Source organism: Megascapheus bottae, chromosome 15, assembly GCF_031878675.1.
Source record: "Megascapheus bottae isolate mThoBot1 chromosome 15, mThoBot2.hap1, whole genome shotgun sequence".
Taxonomy (NCBI): Eukaryota; Metazoa; Chordata; class Mammalia; order Rodentia; family Geomyidae; genus Megascapheus; species Megascapheus bottae.
The window spans coordinates 4,440,748-4,464,796 of NC_143523.1; the positions used below are offsets into that span (position 1 = coordinate 4,440,748).

The 24,049-nt window shown below is 46.1% G+C and overlaps 1 protein-coding gene across 3 annotated transcripts in view; it reads left to right on the forward strand.

The window, feature by feature from the left end:
• The first annotated feature begins 5,166 nt into the window (after positions 1–5,166).
• Positions 5,167–24,049, forward strand: part of C15H10orf90 (chromosome 15 C10orf90 homolog) — a 184,812-nt gene continuing 165,929 nt past the window's right edge. For 2 of the 3 annotated variants that reach the window (XM_090345613.1, XM_090345614.1), the window contains exons 1-2: positions 5,170–5,557; positions 22,771–22,843. In XM_090345613.1, coding sequence (XP_090201739.1) covers positions 5,333–5,557; positions 22,771–22,843 — 298 coding nt within the window. In that variant the 5' untranslated portion in view covers positions 5,170–5,332. Of the gene's footprint in view, positions 5,558–22,770; positions 22,844–24,049 lie in introns of all 3 variants that reach the window. The other variant, XM_090345616.1, reaches the window with a different exon arrangement.

Here is a 24,049-nt window from a genome sequence, read left to right on the forward strand (position 1 = left end):
AGGATTCCATACTGTATTGAAACAGCAATATTTAAGGGTTTGGCTTAGTTGGGGAAAAGAGAGAGAGAGAGAGAGAGAGAGAGAGAGAGAGAGAGAGAGAGAGAGAGAGAGAGAGAGAGAGAGAGAGAGAGAGAGAGAGAGAGAGAGAGAATGTGTAAGTGTGTGTGAGAGACAGAGACAAATAGAGTCAGAGAGACAGAGAGATATCCCTCGTGGGAATGTGTGAGTGAGAAGAAACAGGAGCTCCTGACATTTCTGCCATCTTGTTGGGAATTGTGGGGAGGAGCCACCGTGGGAGGGTGGGAAGTCGTAGGAGGTCCCCGCCATGGGCCTTTCCCAGCGCCGACTCTGAAGTGCACAACAACTGTTTGCAGAGAACTGATGATTCGGGTTCTCCACCAAACAAGCTTCTTGGGTTGTTTTTTTTTTTTTTGGCCTTTGTGAACAGGACGTTGGCATGGCTCCCCCATGTTCAATTCATTTCAGTTCTCCAATTGAAGGCTGCCCTCTTCACTTAAAAACAGGGCTGAGGAACAGAGAAACTTGCAGCCAATGCGGACTGGGCATTGGGGAAACAGAAGCCAGGTGAAAGAAAGCCCGCTTGAAACCCAAGGAGGAGTGCTTTGTGATCTGCAGGCAGAGTGCAGACATTGAATCCAGGGCCCACTTCCCACATGGCCGCTAGGCAGCTGAGCACGAGAGCTGCAGGGCAGAGACCCTGGAGGACAGAGAGGGGAGAGAGCGGCCTACACAGGAAGGACCTCTTACCCAGGTCTGGTGCCCGGGGAGCTGCAAGTGAGAAAGGGATAGGGGGATTGTAATCCAGGCCTTCTTGGACCCAAAGCCAGACCCTGTTTCTAAAATAATCAGAGCAAAGGAGATGGGAGGCGTGGATCAAGTGGTAGAACATCTACTTTATAAGTGAGAAGCCCGGAACTCAAACCTCTGGGAAAACAAACAAGACCAACAACAAAATCCAAACCAAAATACTTCAACTGTGATATTTCATTTCTTGCTTGCCAGTGTCTACTCCTTAAAAGCAAGCATAGTGTCTAATAAAGTCATTGCTTTCCTTTTGCAACATCTCTTGGAGACACTGGAGGGGAAATAGGAAAATGCTGGTTTCTTTTTCTTTTGTCTTCACATAACCCTCTCCTCCCAGTGGGTTTGCTTTGCTTTGGTTTTCAGTGTCATTAACAGTAGCTTTGACTATTTAATCAGAACAGTTGGCCCTGCGTTGAACACCAGTGGGTGCTAAATGAATGATTATCGATTGTTACAGGAGGGGCAGGAAGTGAATTCTGTGGGTAATTGTGGCAATATTGCCTTTTGTTCCTGTTGTACTTCATGCTTGCTACTTCTCCAGCATCAAGGGATCTTAATTTCCAAACTCTGTAAAAGAAGCAGAAAAGTTTTCTATTTAGAAAAGAGAAGGTATCACGTAAGATGAAGGATTGCTTCTACTTTCCCCTATCCACTTAACTCATAGTTGCGGTGCTCAGTTGCCTGATGGGGCTAGAAGATTGAGTTTTCTATCACACAGGGGCCGGTACCCAGCACAACAGAAATGCTGCAGTCTTGTCTCCTCTTGCTCACTTAATTAAGGCTGTGCAGAGCCCTGTGGCTCTCACGTGTGTGTGTGTGTGTGTGTGTGTGTGTGTGTGTGTGTGTGTGTGTTGTTTGGTTTTAAAGGATGATTAGATAGATGTGTTGGAAGCAAGTTTGTGCCTCAGAAAAAAAAAATAGAAGAAAAGTTCTGTACCTACCTAATGAGTGAAATGCCCATAAATTAAAATGTCATTTCCCCCCTGAAAGGGAAATGAAATTATGAATTCAGAAATTCACAGTCATCTGTTTTTATTGTTACCTAATGCTTTTTAGATCTGCACAGGCCCTGCAGAAAATCACCTCTGCAACTGCATAATTAGGACATCTTTCATAGTCGTAAATGCTAATCCCATTGGAGAACAGATTAAGAATTCACCGGCATGGGTTTCTGGCATCAGGTACCCAAAGTTCCTTTTCTTTTTGAATAATTCATTATTTAAATACTTCAGTGCATGTCCTACAGCCCTGCATATTGCATCCAGGCCAAGGGAGAGAGAAAGACTAATTTCCCATATATTTCAACGATAAACACATTCAGAGCTGGTAAGTGTTGATTTGGTGTCCAGGGAAAAGTCATTGACAGTTTCATGGCTTCAGTGAGCCACTCTCAGGACCAGTGTAAGAAATTGAGTAGGATCGTGGGCAGGCCATTAACAAGGCCACAGGTCTCATTGTCCCAGTTGGCGGAGTTATTTGCTTTAAGAAGAGAATAACAAAAGACACATGAAGTCACAGTAAATATGACTTCCGCCAACACTCGTCTTCTCTCAGCCGTGAATGCTCTAGGACAGCTATAAGGAGCAGAGTGAGGAATGGTGACACACAGTTGGCACATGTGCATGGAGAGGAAACTGTGGGCTTCAGCAAACTTCCCGCAAGCCCTTCTGCGAGAATCCCGTGGCATTCCCATCATCGTAGTGTGAACTCTCTCCTGGGAAGTCCCCAGGCTCAGAGGAGTCACCCCACAATGGTTCTGGCTAATGGTGGACAGCGAACTCTCACAGAAATGGGAGGGGGGCTTTCACCTCTGCATCTCTGCTACCTGGTACAGCGTCTGCACAGAAACGATTTGCATCCAGTTAATAAATGAATGGAGTTGGGAAGATGAACTGAGCCCTATTGGTTGCAAGCAATGGAATGGGAGAGGAAGAGCTGAGACCAAAGAGAGAAAGGATTACAAAGTGCATGTCAAAGACATAGGGTCTCTCCAGGACCTCATAGGCAGAAGAAGACTGGGCTCCAGAACCATCAGCAGAAGCCCATCTCTCTCCTCAGCTTCTCTGTGACGAGAGTCAGATGGGCTGTATCCATACGTGGAACATTCCACGTGACACCACTGGCCAGAGCTGTGTGTTTCCAGGACTAGGGCTGGCCAGGACAGACTTGGAGTGGCTTCCTGTGAGACAGGTGCCCAGCCCTGGGCTTCTCACCTGGATCAGTGCCATGAGTACCTGGTGTATATTTGGCTTCAGTATTTGGTGAGTGCCCCTCAGAGTCTCCGAGGCTGGATGTCTGAGACAGTGTCAGTGTGACTTGGTCCCTGGAATGTGACTGGCTTCCGGTCCCTTGGATGAAAATGGTGGAGTCTCTTCCTGTGCCTGGCACTTGCTGTTGTTTTTCGTTGTTGTTTTGATATTGGCACTATGAATCTATATTGGAATTATTTGAAAATATACTGCTTGTAAAGTAGTTTCACATATATTACCCCCTGACAGGGTTCCCCCCATCTGTTTCCCACAGGAGGAAATAAAAACTGGCCATCTGCCCTTGTCCAGAGCACCATGGCATGTCAGACCCAGGGACTGGGACAAGTTCTGGTGTCTCTTTATATTTCGAGTAGCATTTACTCACTTCCGTCTTTGCCCTTTGCTCATGTCAGTCAGTCCTCAGGAACATGTATACGCCCTCAGTGGCCCCTCCCGCCGGCTGGCCAGGCCAGGGCTCCATCAGTCTTCCCAACAAAAGGCCTTGTAATTATTCTATTCAATGCATGAGGAAACCGAGTCTGGAGTAGCTTTGCAGCTTGCCCAGGCAGCAGGGCTGCAGATATGAGTCTCTCAGGGAACCGTGGTGTTCTGTGACCATGGCCCCGCTGCGTATGAGAAGCAAAGTTCCAGGGCCAGACAGAAGGAGATGCCAACACTCCTTTATCATCCCCGAGCCTCTTTACCTTTCCTGAAGAAGGCTGGGCTGCCGCTCGCTGATGCTCTGTGTCTGACCTGATATACTCATAAGCCCTTGGCCATTAGACCAGTCAGAGGCTATTGGATAAAGTGAATTGAAGCTGGAGGGGAAAAACCATGCTAGTATAGACTGGGCCTGAGTGCAAATCACCTCCCACTATCCATCCAGTTCCCTTTCTAGCTTTCTAACCCCTCATCTAAGCTTCTTGACCTCTGGCCTTCCATCTCCTTCTCCAAAGAGGAAGTGGTTTGATCTGATGGCCCCAAAGCTTCTGTATAGCTCTTGACCAAGAATGCCACAGGCTTCCTCAAGGCCATGCTACAGATTTCTCCCGTGGCCATACTGGTCAGACAAAGTGCAGCCACTGCTAGCAGTCAGGGAAAGAGGAAAGTCACCCACAGTCTGGCTGGACCCCAGAATTCTTGGTGACGCCTGGGACCAGTATTCCCACAGCTGCCACACCACTTGGAAGAGCTCTCCTTGCTGGGCTTGGGAGAGCAGGTCTTAGCGACTGGCAGGAATGGGATCGTGGAGACCTTCTTCCCCAGTCAGCCTAGAGCCAAGATCTTCCTGAACAAGTCATATCAGGTAATTTAGGGTATGGCCTGGGCCATAGGTCTGCATTTAGAAATGATTCGGAATGTAGAATGTCATCAGTTTTAGCCTCATATTACTCTCCAGTGAAAGATCATTTGGGTAGAAAATGTGCAGTTATGCCTGGCAAATGATGCTTCCCAGGAAGGCATCACATGCTGTGCTTTTCTCATCAGGTGACAGGAGCAGCCCTAGGAGAGGCAGCTAGGTCATCTTTACTCTGTGACTCTTCCTGGGGGAAACTGGGGACCGGGATGGTCTAGATCAGATTGGAGTCCCACACCGCTTGCCCTGGGCCCATTACAAGCTACCACTTCCGGGTCCCAAGTCCCTTTCTCCTGAATGCACCCGTTGTCTTCCCAAGGGCTGAGGCTGCTCTTTGTGTCAGGAGGCAGTGTCTACTTGTTCCTTTCAGTCCTGGCAAGAAAAAGCAGGAATTCTAAAAAGCAGCAATTATCTGTCCAGGTTCCTTTGTACAGAGTTCTGTAAATAATTTATTTGGATCTGAGGGCCCAGAGACTGTACAACATATTGAAGCTCTTGGTAAAGCAGCAAGTCCTTTGTCTAGAACTTGACAGTGGTGGGAAGAAGCTGGCGACTTTGAAATCGGAGAGGACAGACTGACCTGTGCGCTCAGGCGGGAGGTTGGTGCTGGTTGGATCACAGTCACAAGTTTCTGTTGGTTTTGTTTTGTCTTGTTTTCTTTTCTCCTCCCCCACCAATCCCCATCCAAAGATCACTGTTGAGCTTTGTATGTCTAGAATCTTCACTCTGCAACTGGGATTCTGGAACCTCAGGCTGTGGGGCTGGAAGACATGGAGCTGGCTGGGACGCTCCCCAAGTCCCTCCGGCTGCACTCAATACCTGGGTGAAACAAAGAAAATTGTGTTTGCCCGGCTGGCTCGCTGGAGTCACAAGATTCCAGGGATCACTCAGCGATCTGGAAATGCTCACAGCAATTCCGGGGCAGCAGAGTGTGGCAGGCCACACGGGATGGCCGAGACACCGGACTTTTCAGATAGACACCTTTAGCACAGAGCTGAAAACCCATGTGATGGTCATGGATTTTGTGAAGAACAACTGGTTTCCTGCCCAGAGGAGAGCCAAAGTTTGTCTCTTCCACATGTGCCAAGGCCTGCCGGGTTCCCAGCAGTCAGCCAGCAGATATGAGGTACAGCGGGGCTGGTGGGGAGGGGAGTGCGAACTTACCTGATGATCAGGAAGTGTCTGGTGGGGCCGAACAAAGTGCATCTACTGTTAGACAAATTCTTTAATTCCTTCCAGTTTTTACAGCATTGTTGGGGGCTCGCATGCTGGGTCAATGTCATTTACATACGCCAAACATCCGAATTTATAATACTTTATAGGCTCCGAAGTCTTTCCCAGTAGATCATTGGTATTACGTTTAGAAACTACATGTCTATAAGTTCAATGTTTCTAGCCCTGGCTATTTCCTATTTGTTTCTTGATATGTTAGAAATGACCTGTCTCAATCAAGTTAAAACACAACTGTTCAAGAAAGGACCTTTTTCAGTTATTTTTTTTTTGAGGGTGAGCTCTAATGTGTACACATAGACAACTTTGTGAAGCAGAGGAAAAACTTTGGAGATTTTAAATATCAAAGTGGGGTAGATACATTAGTCTGTGACATCGTTTTGCATTCTACAATTGCTATGAGCTGTAGCAGTTATCATCTGGGAAAGTAAACACACATGAAATCTGATCAGCTCTGTCTTGTTCATGGAATAAATTACGAACGACACTGTAATTGACTCTCCGATAGCTCACTTACCCATCTCTTTTGATGAATGTAATATGCAAATTGCCAGCGTTTAATGAGAAGGCAACCTTTCTGGGTAGTGATGGTGTTAGGAAAGCCTGGCCCCGTGAATGCTGGCAAATATTTCGGATCTTTTGTTCTTGGGCAGTGACAAAAGGAAGCCAGGGCATTGTGGAAGGAACAGGTTTTGCAGGGGTCAAGGCTGGCTTCTTCCAGTGTCAGTGCTGGCAGAGTGAATTTCCATGTTCACAACAGAGATGGAAAGGCCACAGGAATAATGGCGTTAATTAAATTCAGTAATCGCTGTTCATTACTTCATGGCCCAATCAGCCACCGCAAAAGGTGTGCAATTAGAATATAATTGAAAGAAACCAAAGATGTTATTATTCACAAGTAATTAATCAGATGGGAACAGAATTTTATCAGTGCATAATTTTCACTGAGGTTTATTTGCCAGTTCTCCAAAGAGGGGGAAAAAACTTGTTGAATGACATCATCACACCTTTTGCAATCGTTGATGACACGGTTTTAAACTTTACGCAGTGGGCAGCGCTTCATGTGCTTATGCACAGAACTTCATTTATTCCTTCATTACTATGGCCACAGCTGAGATACTGGTGTGAAGAAGTGTCTTACAGAAGACTGTGCAAAAGTTCAAGTACATGACCATGGCAGCTACATGATCCCTCCCTGACCCTCACAGCCCAGGGCCCAGCCACGGTTGTTTAAATGAATCAGTCTCTGGTGCTTCACCCCCTCAGAAGTCAGTCTGATCACCTGGGCGGTTTCCTCACATCTGGGATGAATGAAGTGGCCCAGGCAGGGCTCGCTTCCTGGGCTCAGGACAGGCCATGTATGGAAGCTGCCAGACTGAGAGATCTATGTCTCCTATTCTTCTGAACGCTGAGATTTTTTCAACATGGAATTGAAAACATTTTGGAATTTAAAATATTCCATGGTTAGTCCATTGAACTATTATGATTATCTTCACTGAGACATTTAGATGGAGAAAAGTAGGAAAAAGGAAACTTCCTTGTTCCATTTCCCAAGTTGAACCAATGAGCGAGCCGAATTAAGAGCCCCTTGGCTCTGCTGTTGGACTTGACCCAGTGACTCCTCCTCTTCCATGAGCTCAGTGGCCGTCCATTAATCTGCTCTGAACTGTGACCATGAAGTGCCCAATGGAGTGAGAAATGAGCCAAGTCACTGGGCTATTCTCCCAATACACAAAGGTTCTTGGTCAAAGAAATTGTTGGTTCTCCTGTAAAAGGGAGTTTGAGGATTCGTACTGTGAAAACCTTGTGGTCTTAAAGTTCTTTCTGTGAGCACCTCTTTATCTGCTTGATTGAGGGAAAGATCTACAGACTTGGACTTCCATGACAGTGACCTAGTATAACTCCAGCCCTGGGGTGGTTAAGCTGCCCCCATTTCCTTCCTTAAACCAGCTTGAGTAAGAACTATGACCAGAAGCTGAGGTACTTTAAGGTAACTCAGGTTGGAAGTGAAGTTCAGGATGCTTATCTTTGTGCAAAGCCTAGGTCTCTGTGGACCCTAATATGCAGCTTATGAAGCATACCTCTTCCCCTGTGTATGCGTTTATTCATCTCAGTATAAACAAAGCTGGATCAGGCCCTGGATGGCCCCGTCTTGATCTCTGCCTGTGTATACTGTGGTTCAGACATGTTCTAAGAGCCACTGTGAAGCCAAGCTCAGTGGTGAAGCCAAGCTCAATTGGTGAAGCCAACTTTAGGAAAAGGAGCCATAGCTTTGTGATGTGCTTGCATCCCCTAGAGTGTGATTGTGAGTAAGCGTGTCTTCACTGATGGTTAAGGCCTTTCTGGTTTTGGTTCAGCCTGGAGTTTATATACCAAGGTTTGCTCAGCCGAGAGGTAACAGCTTCTGACATGAGCTAGGGAAAGTTTTTGCATCGAGAAATCACACTTTATCTTACCTTTTAATCTTTTTCAAACCTATAACATTTACATCTCTCTATCCCTACTCTTGGCAGGGGGGTAAGAGTGGAGGGTAGCCAGTAGTGCTCAATTCTCATGGAGTGTAAGGACCGTGTTGAACTTTTAAAACCTACATGTGCCTATGACCTGCCCCCCTCCCACCCCGGAAGTCACCATCATTCTAGACCTAGAGCAGGGTCACATTGGCAATAAACAACAAGCAAACACAACAAAGAACCACATCTAGTGGCTACTTACAGCTTCATTTTTCCTCCTGATCCAGTTCATAATGTCTTCTTCTTTCTCTAGCACCTGGAAAAGCTGCACAGCAGTGTTTATTAGGTCCCTATTGCTTGTTCGCCATATCACTATTACTTCTGTTTACTGGTTTTCCTCTTGATGACGAGTCATACTTTCTTGTTTCTTTGCGGTTCTTAAATTAAGTTTTGGATGTTGTGAATCTTGTACTGTTGAATGGTTTGGTTGCGTTCCTGTGAAGAGTATTGAGCTCTGTTCCGGCATGAGGTTAAGGGACTTACAAGCAGCTTGGTGCACTGAGGCTTAATTTAGAGGTGAATGGGAACAGACCTAAAGCGAGCTTGACTGCAGGCCTGGCTCTCACCCAGGGCTGACTGTGCTCCTTGGTGAAGTCTGAAGACAGTTCTGAGAAGAAGAGGGGAGAAGGAGAAGAACTTGAGGGAAGGGTCTGGTTAAGATTCTGTTGGGTCCACAAGGAGCAAGACAGCTTCCTTGTTTCCAAACAGAGGTATTCTGTCTAGTGCCCCCTCTCCACGTCCCCGTCCCTGAATCAAGAGCATACTCCAGACCATACTAACAAATTAGTAGAAGCTAGACCTACTGAGGAATCTATTTGATGTCTCGTGTATCAGACATCTGGCATTGGGGTTGGCAAGAACTTGGCCCTTTACCGATCTGTCTGAAGTCTTCCCTTTCTGGTAGTTTCTTTTTCTGTCTTCGTGTAGTTTTCTCTCTAGCAGGTGCTGATCAATATTCAGCCAAAGACTTGAAGAGTTCCCTGTAGGTGCCTGGTACTCTTCTATTTCTGTGAAGTTCCCCGATCTTCACAAATTCTGGCTGCAACTGCTGCCATGAGTCCTGTGTCTGCTTCTTCTCAGTGAGGCCTTAGGCTCTACTGCGTTTTCACTCAAGGCTACAGCCTGGAAACCACAGGTGGGGATTACCACAGGTCTCTTCCCCTCTAGACTGTCCTTTCCCAGAGGGCCAGGGCTCTGCACAGCTTCCTGTCTAAAGGCTAGAAACCTTTGTGGCCTGGCTTTTGCCTGGATACTCTATCATGGCTGAAAGTAAACTTCTGCCCAGGTGGTTTCATGTTTTCCATGGTTTGAAAAACTGCCTTGGGCTTTAATGGATATTTTCAAGTGTCTAGGGCATCTTGAAGTGTTGCAAAATCAAAGTGCTCAAGTTTTAAGAGCTTGTGACTCAAGATAACTTGACTCAGGGAATAAAGAAGTCACTGAGTCCAAACAGGAGGCAAAACAAGCATTCTCTTTCTTCTCACAGTTATCAAAAGATGTGTAACAATTCTGTGTATTTTCCAACCAAGCTGGAGAGCTTTAGCCAGATCAAAGTCTTCTGTGTCTCATTTTTCGTCCTGAAGTCCTGACCTTCTAGCTAGGTATTTTCTGGGATTTGCTGATGACTGGCTGTAACAAAAGAATGAGCAGGCCGAGAAAAGACTCTTTTACAAAGGATGGTAGACATTTTGATCATCTCTTCCCCTCCACTAACAGGTCAGGACTCAACCTCAGATCTTGCATGCTCTCTGAATATGTGCTAAACCATCATCTATTGGCCGTTTCTGATAGCCAGTGTCCAAATGCCTCCTACTCAAATACTCTTCCAACATTTCTCTCACCCTTTGTAGAAAAGGTTGGCTGTCAGAGGTCCTGTCCCGAGGATGTGTGATGAGGCAGAGGCTGCCAAGAGACTTGCTGTGATGTCAATGTGTGGTTCTTAGATCTGGCATCATTGTTGTAGTTTTTGTCAGAAGTGGGCCTTGGTGAGGAGAGACTGTCCACATCACAGCCAAGTGAAAGGAGGGGGAGGGGGAGGGAAAACGCATGGTTGCAGCTCAAGGTGAATCCACAGGATTGAAATACTTTGTGCCTACTAGTTAAATAACCTTGGCCATTTTCTTGGCCTCTCTGAGCTCAGATGACCATTTTTAGTCATAAACATGAGGATGCTAATAACCTAGTAGAATTGCTGGAGGGATCAGATGAGCAATGACATAAAGGACAGTGCCTAGCACAAGGGCAGAACCAAATACAAGCAAGTTTTGTTCATTCAAGATCCAGTGTACCTTTCTATTTGCCATCTTTGACCTTGCCACCCCCAAGGCATGAGAGACACTGGGGCCCTCAGACCCAGGGAAAATGCAGGGAGAATGGTGGCCTCTGCCTGTGGGATGGTGTCCCCCTGCAAGCAGCCTTTCCACTTCAATAATCTTGGCCAGGGGAGATCCTCATACCTCAAGAAATTCAGGGATTCATTATAATTGCCTGTGAACTGAATAGAGCTGGTACCCCGAACCCACCTCACCTGGGGTCAGATGAGAATTACACCAACGATGAGATCTGTGAGCAGAGTTCATATATGAGACACATGAGCACAGAATTCATGTAATGAGACCCATGAAAACAGAGTTCATGTATGTCCAATTCCTGCATAAAAAGTCATGGAACATGGGAAGCACCAGCAGGTAGCAGAGCCTTTTGGTTTTCCTTTTGTACTGGAAATTGAAATCACTGTGTTAAACTTGCTAGGCAAGTGCTCTGCCACTCCAGCCACGCCCCAGCTCATCAGGGAAATTTTGCTGTTGTTCTGTTTATCTTGGTCAGCACTGGGGCTTGAATGTAGGGCCTTGTGTTTGCTCGGCTTTCTTGGCCTGGGTGGTACTCTACCACTTGAGCCACAGCTCCAGTATGGCATTTTTCTGGTCCATTGGAGTCTTTCAGACTTTTCTGCCTAGTTGGGTTTTGAACTGGGATCCTAGGGGCCCCAGATGCCTTAGTTAGGGTTACAAGTATGTGCCAACAATGCTTGTCTTACCTGGGGAATTTTTTTGTGTCAGTCCTGGGGCTTGGACTCAGGGCCAGAGCATTGTCCCTGGGTTTTTTTTTTTTTTTTTTTTTTTGCTCAAGAGTAGTGCTCTATCACTTGAACCACAGCTCCACTTGTGGCTTTTTGGTGGTTAATAAGAGGTAAGAGTTGAATAGACTTTCCTGCCTGGGATGTCTTTGAACTGTGATCCTCAGAGATGGTCTTACAGCCCTGAGACCTTGGTGCCAGATTTCACCTGGGACTTTTGATGTGAGATAGACCTTCCATCAGACACTGGTCTAAGTGGGGTTGTATAACCCCATAGAGGTTTGATGGGTGCTCGTACTTCTGTGTACTCTAGAATACCCAAGAGAACTTTGTAAGAATGCAGACCTCTGGGCAGTGGGAGAGGCAGGGTCTAGAAATCTGCAGTGATGTATTTGTTTTTGCTTTCTTGAATGCTGGGGATCAAATCTTGAGCCAGTGTCTAATGGGAAAATGGTCTACCACGTCTACACACAAGCCAAATCCATTTAACCTGATAAAATATGCAACCTTGATGCAGCTCAGAAACCTTCACCTGACATTCCAGATCCATCTTTTGCCACCACATGAATTGAGAAGAAAACGATGAGGGCGCCAGTGAGAGATGGCATGCTGGGACAGCTGGTGTGTGGGGTGCGGGTGTGTGATTGGCACAGTCAAGGGAGGAGGCTGGGACCACTGTGTGTGAGCTGTGTGAGAGCAGAGATGGGACAAAGGAGACTGGGGTCGGCTGATCCCTGAATCACCCTTTTGATTCTCACTGCAGCTGTGTGGGTCACGTGAGTCACATCTTTCCAAAGAGAAATGCCTGGGAGGCCTGGAGTGATGACATTGGCTGCCCCCTGGCAGCAGCGCTGAGGTCAGTCCTGCTCTGAGGTCCGTGCATCTTCCACAGTGCCAGGGAAGAGAGAAGGAAACATGAAGACTCCAGATAGTAGTGGCTGGATCCAATGGCGCTCAAAATGCCGCTACAGAGACATGTGACCCATGCTGGGTAAAGGCGGGAGGCAGCTCCGTCCTCTCTCCTGCTTCCCATGGGCCTTTCATCAAGCCTCTCTCCAGTGTGGAGTTCCCCCGTCTTTGTTTTTCTGATATAGATTCTACTCTTTCTCTAGTGAGCAGAGAAATCAAGGAGAAAGACTATAAGCCGGGCTTTAAATATATAGATATATTTATGTATATATACATACATAAATTGCAGGTAGATAGATATCCAGAGTGTTTCGTGTGTCAGGAGTTGTGTGAGATGCTGGGAGCCCAGGTGGCTAAGGCAGGGCTCCTACCCCTTCTGGTGATGAGGAAGGCGGCCAGTGAGTGTCTAACCAGAGCCTTGACTCCCGGAAGACTCAGCAAGAATGCACTGAGAAGGAGACATGAGCACCTTGCTCACGGAAGGTTGGGAAGAGTGAAGGTAAAAGACGAAGGAAGGGGAAGAGTTTTTTGTAAAACAAACAAACAAACAACCCACAATTCCCACTTGGTAACCCAGAAAAGGGGAACCTAAAGAGTCCAACGTCTTTCTGGGCTCAGGAGAAGTGACTACAGCTAGAAAGAATTGCAGAAGTTTGTATTGGGTCTCTTCGAGCCTGGCTTTATAGCCATCTGAGCAGTGTAGGCCAAAACTCTGAGAATAAGCCAAAGGACTAGCGGCTAGGAAAGAACTGTCCTGGGGAATCACGAGGTGAAGAATTCTCAGTGCTCTCAGGCCACGGGTCACCCTGAGGACGTCACTGAATTAAGGAGCCCTGGGTTTGAACCCATGTTTTGGACGTTTCACTAAGACATTCTCTAACAATTTAAAATACAGTGTTTGAATGAATCAAGCAGTTCTCAAGTGAAGTAACAGCAAAACAGAATTATAGCCTCTCTATAAGCCTCTACCCAAATCCTGCAACCAATACTATAGAATTCACAGTGTCTTTGCATTTAATTAAAAAATGACTGGGCATTCAAAAAATCTAGAAAACATGACTCATGACCCAGATAAATTCCAGTTAATTGAAACAAGGTAGTTAGCGACAGAAACGATGGAATCAAGGTCTTTTGGAAAGATGTTATAAATAATGAGTTCTTTCCTCCAGGCTTAGTTCTACTTTAAGACCCAAGTTCTCTTCCAATATCTCTAGTAATTAGAAGAATTCAGTTCCTTGTGGTCGTAGGACTGGCATTTTTTTTAATCAAACTGTTACCAAGAGACCATTCTTTACTACCTCATTCTGTCCTTAGTTCCTTGCCATGTGGCTTTAACTACAGATGATTAAACTAATTTTGTTTGTTTGTTTTGGCTCTTTAAGATCAGCAACAGAATGTCTGGATTCTCTTGACCTCTTCAAAAATCTTTCTAGGTAGGTTTAGGTCCACCTGATACAATTTCCCGTTTGACGGATGCAGCCTTAACTGCATCTGCAAAGCCCTTATGTCCTGTCATGCGACATCATCATTGAACTGTTCATCATCATATTCACAGGCTCTGCCCGCAGTAAAGGGAAATTGAGAACAGAGGGAAATTTTAGGGACCATGTGATTATTCTTGCTACCAGCTATTTTTCAAATACTTGTATCCATGATGAGGAAACATAAGGAGCCCTTGGACCAAAGGGCACAGAGGTGGTAGCCTCTGAGAGCTGCAGGGAGAAGGTTACTCATGACTTGTTCTATGACACCCTGTCAGGTCAGCCTTCACTGGCTATTTACGGAATATGTTAATGAATGAATAAGTATATGAGCAAAACCACATGAAAGGCATCTTGGATGGGAATTCAAGGCTAGGGTAAAGGTGAGAGTAGATGTCTTCATTGATGGCATATATAACGTATATTAGGTTGACTTGTCAATTTACTCATTTCCCAGTGATCTGAAGATAGAAAGATGTGTGCATAGATACCAGATGTAATTTGCTCAATGAAGTTACAAAGTGGAAGTCACTTGTAACTTTTCTCATTCTTTTTATCAATAAAATTCTAAATAATGAAGTAACTTCATTTCTTTTTGAGTTTAATCTAGATCCTTTCTTCACCCCAAAATGACATGGAGCCAGCTCAAAAAATGAGTGTCTTGGAAAAAAATTCAGGCTATAGAAACAATAATGTATTAGAGAAACAAATAGAGCTAAGAGAGAAAGGGTATTTTCTGAAAGGAAATGGCAAATGGCTTTACCATTTTACATCAAGTGGAAGAAGTCACATGCAGAAGGGTAATATTACTATTACTGGCATGTATTCTTACCTGAGGCAGCTAGAATCTTCAAGTCTACAGAGACAAGAAATAGGGTAGTTGGTAAGACTCCTGGGGACAGTGGCTAGGATTTTCTTCTTCTTCCTCCTCTTCTTCTTCTTCTTCTTCTTCTTCTTCTTCTTCTTCTTCTTCTTCTTCTTCTTCTTCTTCTTCTTCTTCTGTCATGGGGCTTGAACTCTGGGCTTGGGCACTGTCCTTGAGCTCTTCAACATAAGGGTACTGCTCTACTCTTTGGGCCACAGCATCACATCTGGTTTTTCCAGTGGTTAATTGGAGATAAGAATCTCATGGACTTTAGTGCCCAGGCTGGCTTTGAACCGCCATCCTCAGATCTCAGCCTCCTGAGTAGCAAGGGTTACGTGTGTGAGGCACCGGTACCTGCTTTAGGATTTTCTTCTTATATACCATGCTTTCAACTGTAGCTTCAGCCTATATCAGAGCTCTTTCATGACACATGTTTTAAAAACTAGTCTCATTAATATACACTTTGCATACATGAATATTCATGCATGCTCACAGGGCACCGTTTGTTTGGGCAGCTGTGGATTGTGGTCTAGGCTTTGCTCTGACTGGAAGCTTTCTCTGCCCTGTGTCCTCAGAGCCTACCAGAAGAATTCACTGCCATTCAGTTCTTGATCGCACTGCTGTTGATTTTCTCATGAGCAGTAATACTAAGAGCCACGCCTCCTGGCCTTCAAGATGGGCTTATCAAGGGCCCTTCCTTCCAGTGTTGCCATGGAGATTATAGAACGCCAGGAACCATTTGGCAGGGTGCAGCTCACGGAACAGCCAGAGTACAGCTGTTATAATTTTCTTGTGATAAAGCCATTAGGGACCAAATTGTCCTAGCCTTTAGCGAGCCCAAATCATTATATCCCTAATTCTGCAGAAGATGTAAAAACCAGGTATTAAAAAGACTTCTTTTCGATTGCTTTCAGTCTGATTGCTCAAAATAATAAAAGCCCAGAGCAGCCAGGAGTGTAAATGTATCAAATGTTAAATGATCTTTCCCTCTGTCTCTCCAGTCTTTCACCTGACCAGGGAGTTCTGGAGACAGGTGTGAGCCATGGACAGAGCCGCCTTGCCCTACTTTATTTTGGTTTTTTTTTTGCCTATATTGCTTTAGAAGCAGAAAAACAACCACCATGGAATGGAATCAAAGATTATAGACTCCAGTAGGTTATTAGATTCTGAAAACTTTCCAGGGGCATGCTGAAGTCAGAGTGACTTCCAGGTCCCCGATTCTGAAATGGACTGTCAGCGCAGGGCCTGGGAATTCACAATGGTCCACATAGTACAAGAAATGCACTTTGTTGTGGGAATTTTTGACATAAGAAGCAAATGTTGCAGAAGAGAGGCAACGCAGTGGAGCACAGAGAAAGGACTATTGTAGGAATCTGGGGACACCTTTCTCTTTGATATACAAAACTACTTCAGCTCAATTTGACTTAGTTACTGGGTGATGAACATGCCTTTATGTCTGACTTATTCCACCTCCTGGGCTGGTGTTTGCATGGAAAGCTCCTGTCAGGAGCTGCAGGTTTGCTGCTGTCACTCATACCTGCAAGCGAGCAGGGGCTGCGGTGGGCAGGCGTGCTGCCCGCCGCTCATCAGTCCGCGGAGAGGCTGCCTTCTTCCCTGTGTCTTAATTGGGGGAGATTGATGGAGATAATATACCCCAACATCTCTAGGTGTCTCTTTTTCAAATCAGAAGCCCATCAGGCTCCGCCCTTGAAGGGAAGAGACGGGAGGAGAGCGAGAGGCTGGAAAGCCGCAGTTCCTTCCACATCCTGACAAAGGAGCAATGCCTCTGCTCGCAATCAGATAAGGGATATTATCTCGGTAATAAAAGGCAATTGAGAATCTAAATGAAAAATCTAATGCTTTTCATGCTGATTTATTTTAGATTAGAAAAAGTTAAACCAGATGTAAACATGAAGACTTGAAGTATGAAGAGGGAGTCACGGGGGAGAGAGAAATCTCAGATTTGAGTTATTATAGGTGCAGGGTTGCATTAACCAGAAAATACACTGTCTGACACTAATTACTGTTGCAGAAGAGAGTTTATAAGATTGAAAATAAACATTGTAGCTCTGGCAAAGACCATCTGATGGTTATATGACTGGTATTAGAGAGACAGGACTATGCAGTGGTCTGTCCAGTAGTCCAGACTGGGCCCAACCCCACCATGAGTCTGTCTCCCAGTGGATCAAGGTCCTGTCTCCTCACGGAACAAACCTTCCACGGAGAAAGGCATTTGGGTGGTAGAAATGCGTGTCCTGCTTTTCTTTGGATTTCATCAGCCTGCATCACTGTCCTGTAGGGAAGACTCAGACTTGTTTCTTTGACTCCTTGGAAAAGAAGTAGATTTGGGCTCTCTCCTTTGGTTTTCTGTGAACTATGTGGTGAGGATCTGTGTAGGCCTCTAAAATCCCCGACCATTCTCCCCCATTGTCTTCTTCTTTCCTGGAGTACATGAAATTCTAGCTTCCCCCCCCCCACCATGCAGCTGGGGAGGGAACCTCTATGTGCCTGTGGTGATGCAGGAGCATCAGAACCAGGATGGACGCCTCCTGTCCTAGGTCAGGTAGATCTGGAACCTAGAGTACATTGCCTACTCTCTCCATAGTGTGTCGCTCTCCAGAGCAGCCAAGGATGTCTGTGGGACTAGAGGGTGTGGGGGATAAATGGACAAGCCCAGGGCAGGGCGGGTGACTCATGTCGAGTGAATATCTGTTGGTACTGGTTGGTCCATCAGTTCAGAGGATCCACGCTGACCCTCTAATTAAGCTCATGGTCACTTTTGTAATAAAAATCCTACTTAATGGAATTAAGTAATAAGGTAGCCATAATCAATAGCCTTAGGTTAGTTTAGGCAAGATTTACAGTCAGATTAGGGAGGAAAATTGTCAGACGTGGGCCTTGTCTATGGACTTTAGAATTGCAGATAAGGATTATGGACGGACACACAGTATCTTGAAGGGAAGGTCAGGAAACAAGGAGAGCAGTGCATGAGTTGTGGAAGGCCAGGTTACTGGACTTGGCAGGCACCAGGGTGAAAACGGGAAAGCTGCTCTGTGCCATGTGCAGTCCTGCACACACGTGGGTTCCTGCAGTCACACCTGACCACGGAGCCACAGCTCCTGAGTGAGCTGCTTGCAGCTGCTGATGGGATTTGGGGAAGAACTTGCTCTTGGTTGCCACAGTCACAGACACAGTTGACTGCAGAACCTCTGTGGGTGGTTCTGACTGGCAGACCTGACCCCTGCCAGTTCCCTGGTGGACTCTGCCTCAGGGTCACAGGCTGATGGAGCTGCACTCACTATTTCTTTGTCTTTGGCAAATAGGGTTTATCATCGCTGGGCCTTAGTCCCAACAAAAATCAAAATGTTTTCCAAAACAGTAGCAGCAGAGTTTGGAGGGTGAAAAATGAAGTAATAGGCAGCAAGACTTTCATGGTCTGGAGTGTTTCATATTTTTTTTTTTGTAATCTCTTGGGATCTTTCTTTCTTCTTCCTTCCTTTCCTGGGATTTGAACTCAGAAGCTCTACTACTTGAGCTGTAGCTGCCCAGTGGCCGCGAGGGCTGCTTGTGGGGTTCCTGGATGAACAAGGCCCCGAGCCACTGGCAGCTGAAAGGCAGCTATGCTTTGTGCCCATCGTGTGGCTAGAGTAGAATGCAGGACTGGTTTGCTGTGATCTTTAAGTGTGAGGGCAGGATGACTGCGATTCTCTGGGTGTAAAATGAGAAGGCTGGCCCAATAGCAAGAAAAGGGGAAAAGCTGACTAAGCCCAGTGCAGAAACAATGATAAATACTCCATGCTTGAGAGCTGGCAGACAGCCTTGAAAGGATGGAGACAGGACCTTTGACCCCTCAGGAAATGGCTGGGCTGCAGGGAGCTCCACTTCAGGGAGATACTCGAGTCCAGTGTGTTGTATGTCATATACATCTCCACCAAGGCCAGGGACTGGTGAACACTCTCCCCACCCCCCAACTATTAGCCTGTGGCCTTTCTCTCTTTCTTCTCTCTCATCTCCATTTCTCCATCATCTGTCTCTCCTTCCTTTCTCCTCCCTTCCCCTCCTCTCCTGTCTCCCTCATTTTCACTCTCCCTTTTTTCCTCTCATCCTTCTCCCCTTCTCCCTCTCTTTTCTTCTGCAAACATTCACTGTTTTTCTCTCTCAGTAGTTGCCATAGGACACACCACCACAGGAGGGGAGAGAAGAGAGGGGAAGAGCAGGAAGGAGAAGGGGAAGGGAGAGAAGGGGAGGGAAACTCCCAGCGTTGTGGAGCAAGAAGCCTGGTACCACAGTGCAGATCAGAGGGTGGACTTACCATGGGCCCCAAGAAGGCTGCATGGAAGGACACACATTGGATTTGTGGAGATCAGTTTGGTGGCACTCTCCAGCAGAAAAGACAGAAAATTTCTCAGACTCTAAATAATCAAACAAGTTGTATTTGTTTTTGTAAGTTCTTGCCATTCATTTTCATAATAGCTTTTTTTTTTGCCAGTCCTGGGCTTGAACTCAAGGCCTGAGACCTGTCCTTGGACTTTCTCAAGGCTAGAGCTCTACCACTTGAGCCTCAGCACCACTTCTGGCTTTTTTCTATGTATGTGGTACCGAGGAATCAAATCTGGGTCTTCATGCATGCTAGGCAAGCACTCTACCACTAGGCCAAACTCCCAGCCCCCATAATAGCTTTTTAAATAAAGTATTTTTCAGGCATGGGGGTCACAGGGGCCCCTATGATGCTTCCTGCTGAGGGAACGGGGAGTCAGGAGGCCTAGCATGTGATCCCACAGGCCACACTGCTTCACTCTTCCCTGTGAATTCTCAAGGCCATGTTATGAGCCCGGGGCTGTTCTAGATGTTATAAAAGAGCAATAAACAAAGAAACTTTACTGTGGGGATTGCATTCCAGTGGGGGAACTGGAAAACAAACCAATAACTATGGATATACTACATGGTAAACTTGGTAAAAACAGAGTTATGAGGTGCAACCTGGCTGATCCGCTCACCAGTGAAAGCTCTCACAGCGCAGCAGAAATCTCCCTGTGTGAACCCACAGCTGAGTACATGGTGCCCCTCGCCCCCGCTCAGAGATGCCCCAAGCTCCCCAGTCATTCAGCAAATAATCTCCAGTGCAGTGCTGCTGCACCTGTTTCAGTCTGGGTTGTGTGCTTTGTCAAAATGGGTGGGGCTGAGCACACAGAGTGCCCACGCACTGACACGTTGAGATGGTGACCAGCTCTGAGCAAGGGCCTTCGTTGGATGATCAATGAGTTGAAAACACCCCACCAGGCATCAGCTAGGAACAACATGACTGGGTTTGCTTTGGGGCATTGTCAGTGGTGATGAGGTGAAGGGGGGGTGCTGCTGGGATGAGAGTGAGAGGCTGGCATTCACAGGCGTCAGCCGCCAAGGCCTTGGGAGGGAAGAGGACAGGAGGGGAGACTTGAGGACAGGCAGCCAGAGGGGCCTCTGGTAGAGACCACATGTTGGAGATGGCAGCTGATTGGACGCTGGAGCCCAGCAGCCCCCAGCCAGGTGGCTCAGCACACACCTTGGCAAGCTAGAGGCTGGCGAGAGTGAGCAGGTGCAGAGACCCCGTAGGGTTTGGGGCCCTGGAGAGGATATGGACGAGTCTCTGAAGTGCCTGGTGGGGAGTCTTCTTGTTTTAAGTAAGAGGAGCCTGGCACAGGTGTGCATGCCGAGGAGGACGTGGCTGGGTTCATAGATAATCCAGTCCAAGATCCCCAAAAAGATGGGAGATGCGCTTCTTAGGGATGTGTGCAGGTGCTCCTGGGACAAGAGGCGTTTGTATTCATTTATTCACTCTTTCATTCACTCTCTTATGTATCTGTTCATCCATCCATCTTGTTTCCCAAATAGTATTTCCAGGAAAAAACAAAGTATATGCAACGGTTTCTGTTTTTTTTGGGGGAGGTGGGGTGGGGAGGGGAGGGGAGAGGTTGATGATGGGGCTTTGAAAACTCAGGGCCTGGGATCTGTCCTTGAGTTTTTCATATGAAGGTTACTCCTCTAATACTTTGAACTACAGCTCTACTTCCAGTTTTCTGGGTTAATTGCACAAAAGAGTCTCATGGACTTTTTTGCCCAGGATGGTTTTGAATTGTGATCCTCAGATCTCAGCCTCTTGAGTAGCTCACATGATAAGTTTCTGATCATTTCAAAAGCACAGGAAGGGATTTTCCTACCAAGGGATCACAATACCTCAAAACCTATGTCCATATGTTCATACAGGATGAGACTAAATGAAATGAACTTTAGGTTATGGAAACAAGAGGTTTGTCTTTGTGATTGTTGTTCTTAATGTACTATGTGAAGTTATTTCTTTTCTCTTTTTTTTCCACTTATGGTTAATCTCATGTGGTTACTATATCTGACTTTGTTACCTGGTATACTGTTTATTTGTTTATTTGAAATAGAGAAGAGAAGGGGGAAAGCAAGATAATTGGGATAGAGAGGGGGAGGCAAAAGGGGACAAAAATATGAGAAAAGCTATCAAGGTTCAAGAAATTAAGTACCCACTACATGATGGATGTAACTGTAACCCCACTATACATTATCCTGACAATAACATACAATAAAAACAAACAAAGAAACAAACAAAAATAACCAAAAGCACAGGAAGGAGGGAAGGAAGGGAGGGGGAGGGAAAGAGGGAGTAAGGGAGGGAGGAAAGCGTAATCAGCCAACATCAATTCTGCTGTGGGTTTTGTTAGTAGATCGAAGAATCAAATCTAATAGGTCAGTTCCAGCCCATCACAGTGCTGGTGGGAGGGAGAAGACCTAGAACTGAGAATTCAGTAAATATTGATAAATGGATAAACCATGAGCAATTAAGTTTCAGGAATTAGCTTTTAAAGCCCGATAAAAATAAAATAAATGCAGGCAGAAGTACTCTGCTGTCGTCACGTAGGTGGGCAAGTTGGTTGCTCTGCCAGGAGGCAAAGGTTTATTCTGCAAAGCTGCAGGTGGTGATGCTCTGAGCTGTGATGATAATTACAATCCTCCTCCAGTCAGGTCTGCCCACATCTCCTTCAGCCCTCGGATGCCATACCCTGTGGCCTTACCCCCTGCGCAGCCCCTCTCGAGCCTGTCCTAACCTGGGCTCACGCTTGCTTGGCTCTCGTTCGGGTCCTCAGGTCATTTCTGAGCAAAACTTCCTTGTGTTCACTTCCTGCTCTGGACTGCCAGCCTCCAGGCAACCCTTTGCAGGGAGCAGAGGAGGGGCAGGGGAGAGGTGTCAAATGATGACCCTGACTCAGGGAGAAGTCAGCCTTCCCCAGACATTACGGGGTATAAGAGAAGAAGTGCAGTGGACACAGATGGGGCTGAGATCCAGAGAAGCCGGTAGTTAGCCGCATTGCTGTTCCCTCACCCCAACCAGGCCCCTCTGCTCAGGATTATTGATCCTACATGCTGACTGTCACGGAGCTGTCACCAGAGCCAGTCCCGAGCTCTACATTCCGCAGTGTCATCTCATCATGACTATGAGAAAGGCCCACTGCCACCAGCTTCTTTATGGTGGCTGAGAAGCCAAGATCCCAGTGGAGGAACTGGCTAAGGTCATAGCGGGAGGAGATAAGATGGAGTCAGGTCCCCAACCAGATTCTACAACAAAGTCAGACCCAGGGTCCTGCAGCTCTGCCCAGTAAGTTCTAAAAAAATCACTGCTGTTATGACTGCTCAGGGCTATTATCTGGCTAGTTAGCTCTATCTGGCAATGCTTACATCAAGCTACTGTCCCTTCATTTGTCCCTTGCTAGGACTCAGAGCAGATCAGTCACAAGAAACACTAGCTAACACACAATCACTTTTCAGGAAAGAAAACAGTGGCAGGATGTAGATGTGAGGTTAGAAGAGAATTTAAATCCTCTGTGCAGTAGCAGCTGTGAGATCTATCACCACGACTTTAACACAACCCATCAAATAGGGCTTTGGATGTGAAGGGGGGCAGTGGAAAGGTGCAATGGAAGCTGGCCCCATAGAATTTGGAGGTTTCCATTGTTTCTCTCCTGGGCTGTGGCCTATTAAAGCCCTGTTAAGAAAGAGTGCTGTAGCCTAGCAGTATATTGGGGAAAATGGAGCTATGCATTCAGCAACTCCCTAGTTCTTTCCTGGAAGAAAGCAGGCAGTCTATGCATGGTCCTGTTGTTCTTTGTTGTTTGTTTTTTAAAAAAAAATAAGGTACATTATTGAAGATTATGTATCAGGCAAGTGAAAACATAAAACTGAGAATGGTTTCTGCTTATTTTTCAGATCCACAGTCGGCTTTTATCATCCCCCAAAGATCCCTCCGCCTGGGAACGAAATGAAAGTCTTTTGAATGCAGGTAAAGAACTGAGCTTTTAAAGTTCATTCATTCATTCATTCCTTCATTCGTTCTCTCTCTGCCTCTCTACTTTCATTATAATGAAATGTACATTGGAGCCTCGTTTCCCTCTAAACATGAGATGCTAGCTAAGAGGTTCCATCAAGATTGGAGGCTGATTTGAATTTCGAAACCCGCAGCCGGCAGGCTCTGAAAAAGCAAACTATGACAAAGGGAGGTTGGTTGCTCAGACGAGGTTTGTGGAGCTGTGGTGACCCCAGGTGCAGAATGGCTGCAACCAAGCAGCCCGACTGTTCCCTCAGGAATGTGCGATAGGAAAAATAGACAATATTCTCAGGAGAGAGCAGGTGCAATTTCAGTGTAGGTGTGGAAGCCGTGCACCCATACATCATTCTTTAGGAGGCTTCAGTTCATAGCCACGAAGCTATAAAAACAGCAGGTGAGATGGTTACAGTTCAGATCTTTGATAAGTTTGTTAACATAAATTATGTGCAAGCAAGACCCACACCTCCCCCCCCACACACACCTTCTTCCTGTTAGAAATCATGTGGATTTAAGTCACACTTTCTGACAGTACTGTAATAAGACTAAGTGAAGAGAATGTTCAATTCAGTGGCTCCAGCAAAAACAAATGCTAAAAGAATGTTTCAATGTAGCAGATTTTTTTAATCCTCATTTTGTTTGATGTGTAATATGTGGCCAGTGATCTAGTGTGGATAAAAATGTATGTGTATATGAACACATATGCATAATGTATGTGTGTTTTTCCATGTGTATGTGTGTGTATACATATGTTTATAGTCTTCCTCTTCATTTTCTTCTAACACTTTCCTTTATACAAGACATTCAGTACTGGCCAGGAGTTTGGCCTAGTGGGAGAGTGCTTGCCTAGCATGCACAAAGACCAGGGTTCGAGTCCTCAGTACCACATACACAGAAAAGACAGAATTGGTGCTGGGGCTCAAGTGGTAGAGCTCTAGCCTTGAAGAACAAGCCTAAGGACAGGGCTCAGGCCCTGAGTTCAAGCCCTAGGACAAGCGAAAAAATAAAAAAGGAAGGAAAGAAAATATTCAGTACCTGTGTTTCTTTCCATAATCAATATAGTCAACCCAAGACCAAACCGAGGGATGGTCTGGAAGGCTGGCATCATCAGAAGGAAGGGGGGGGGAGGTGGGACCAGGGGTGAAGAGGAGCAGAGTGGACTGC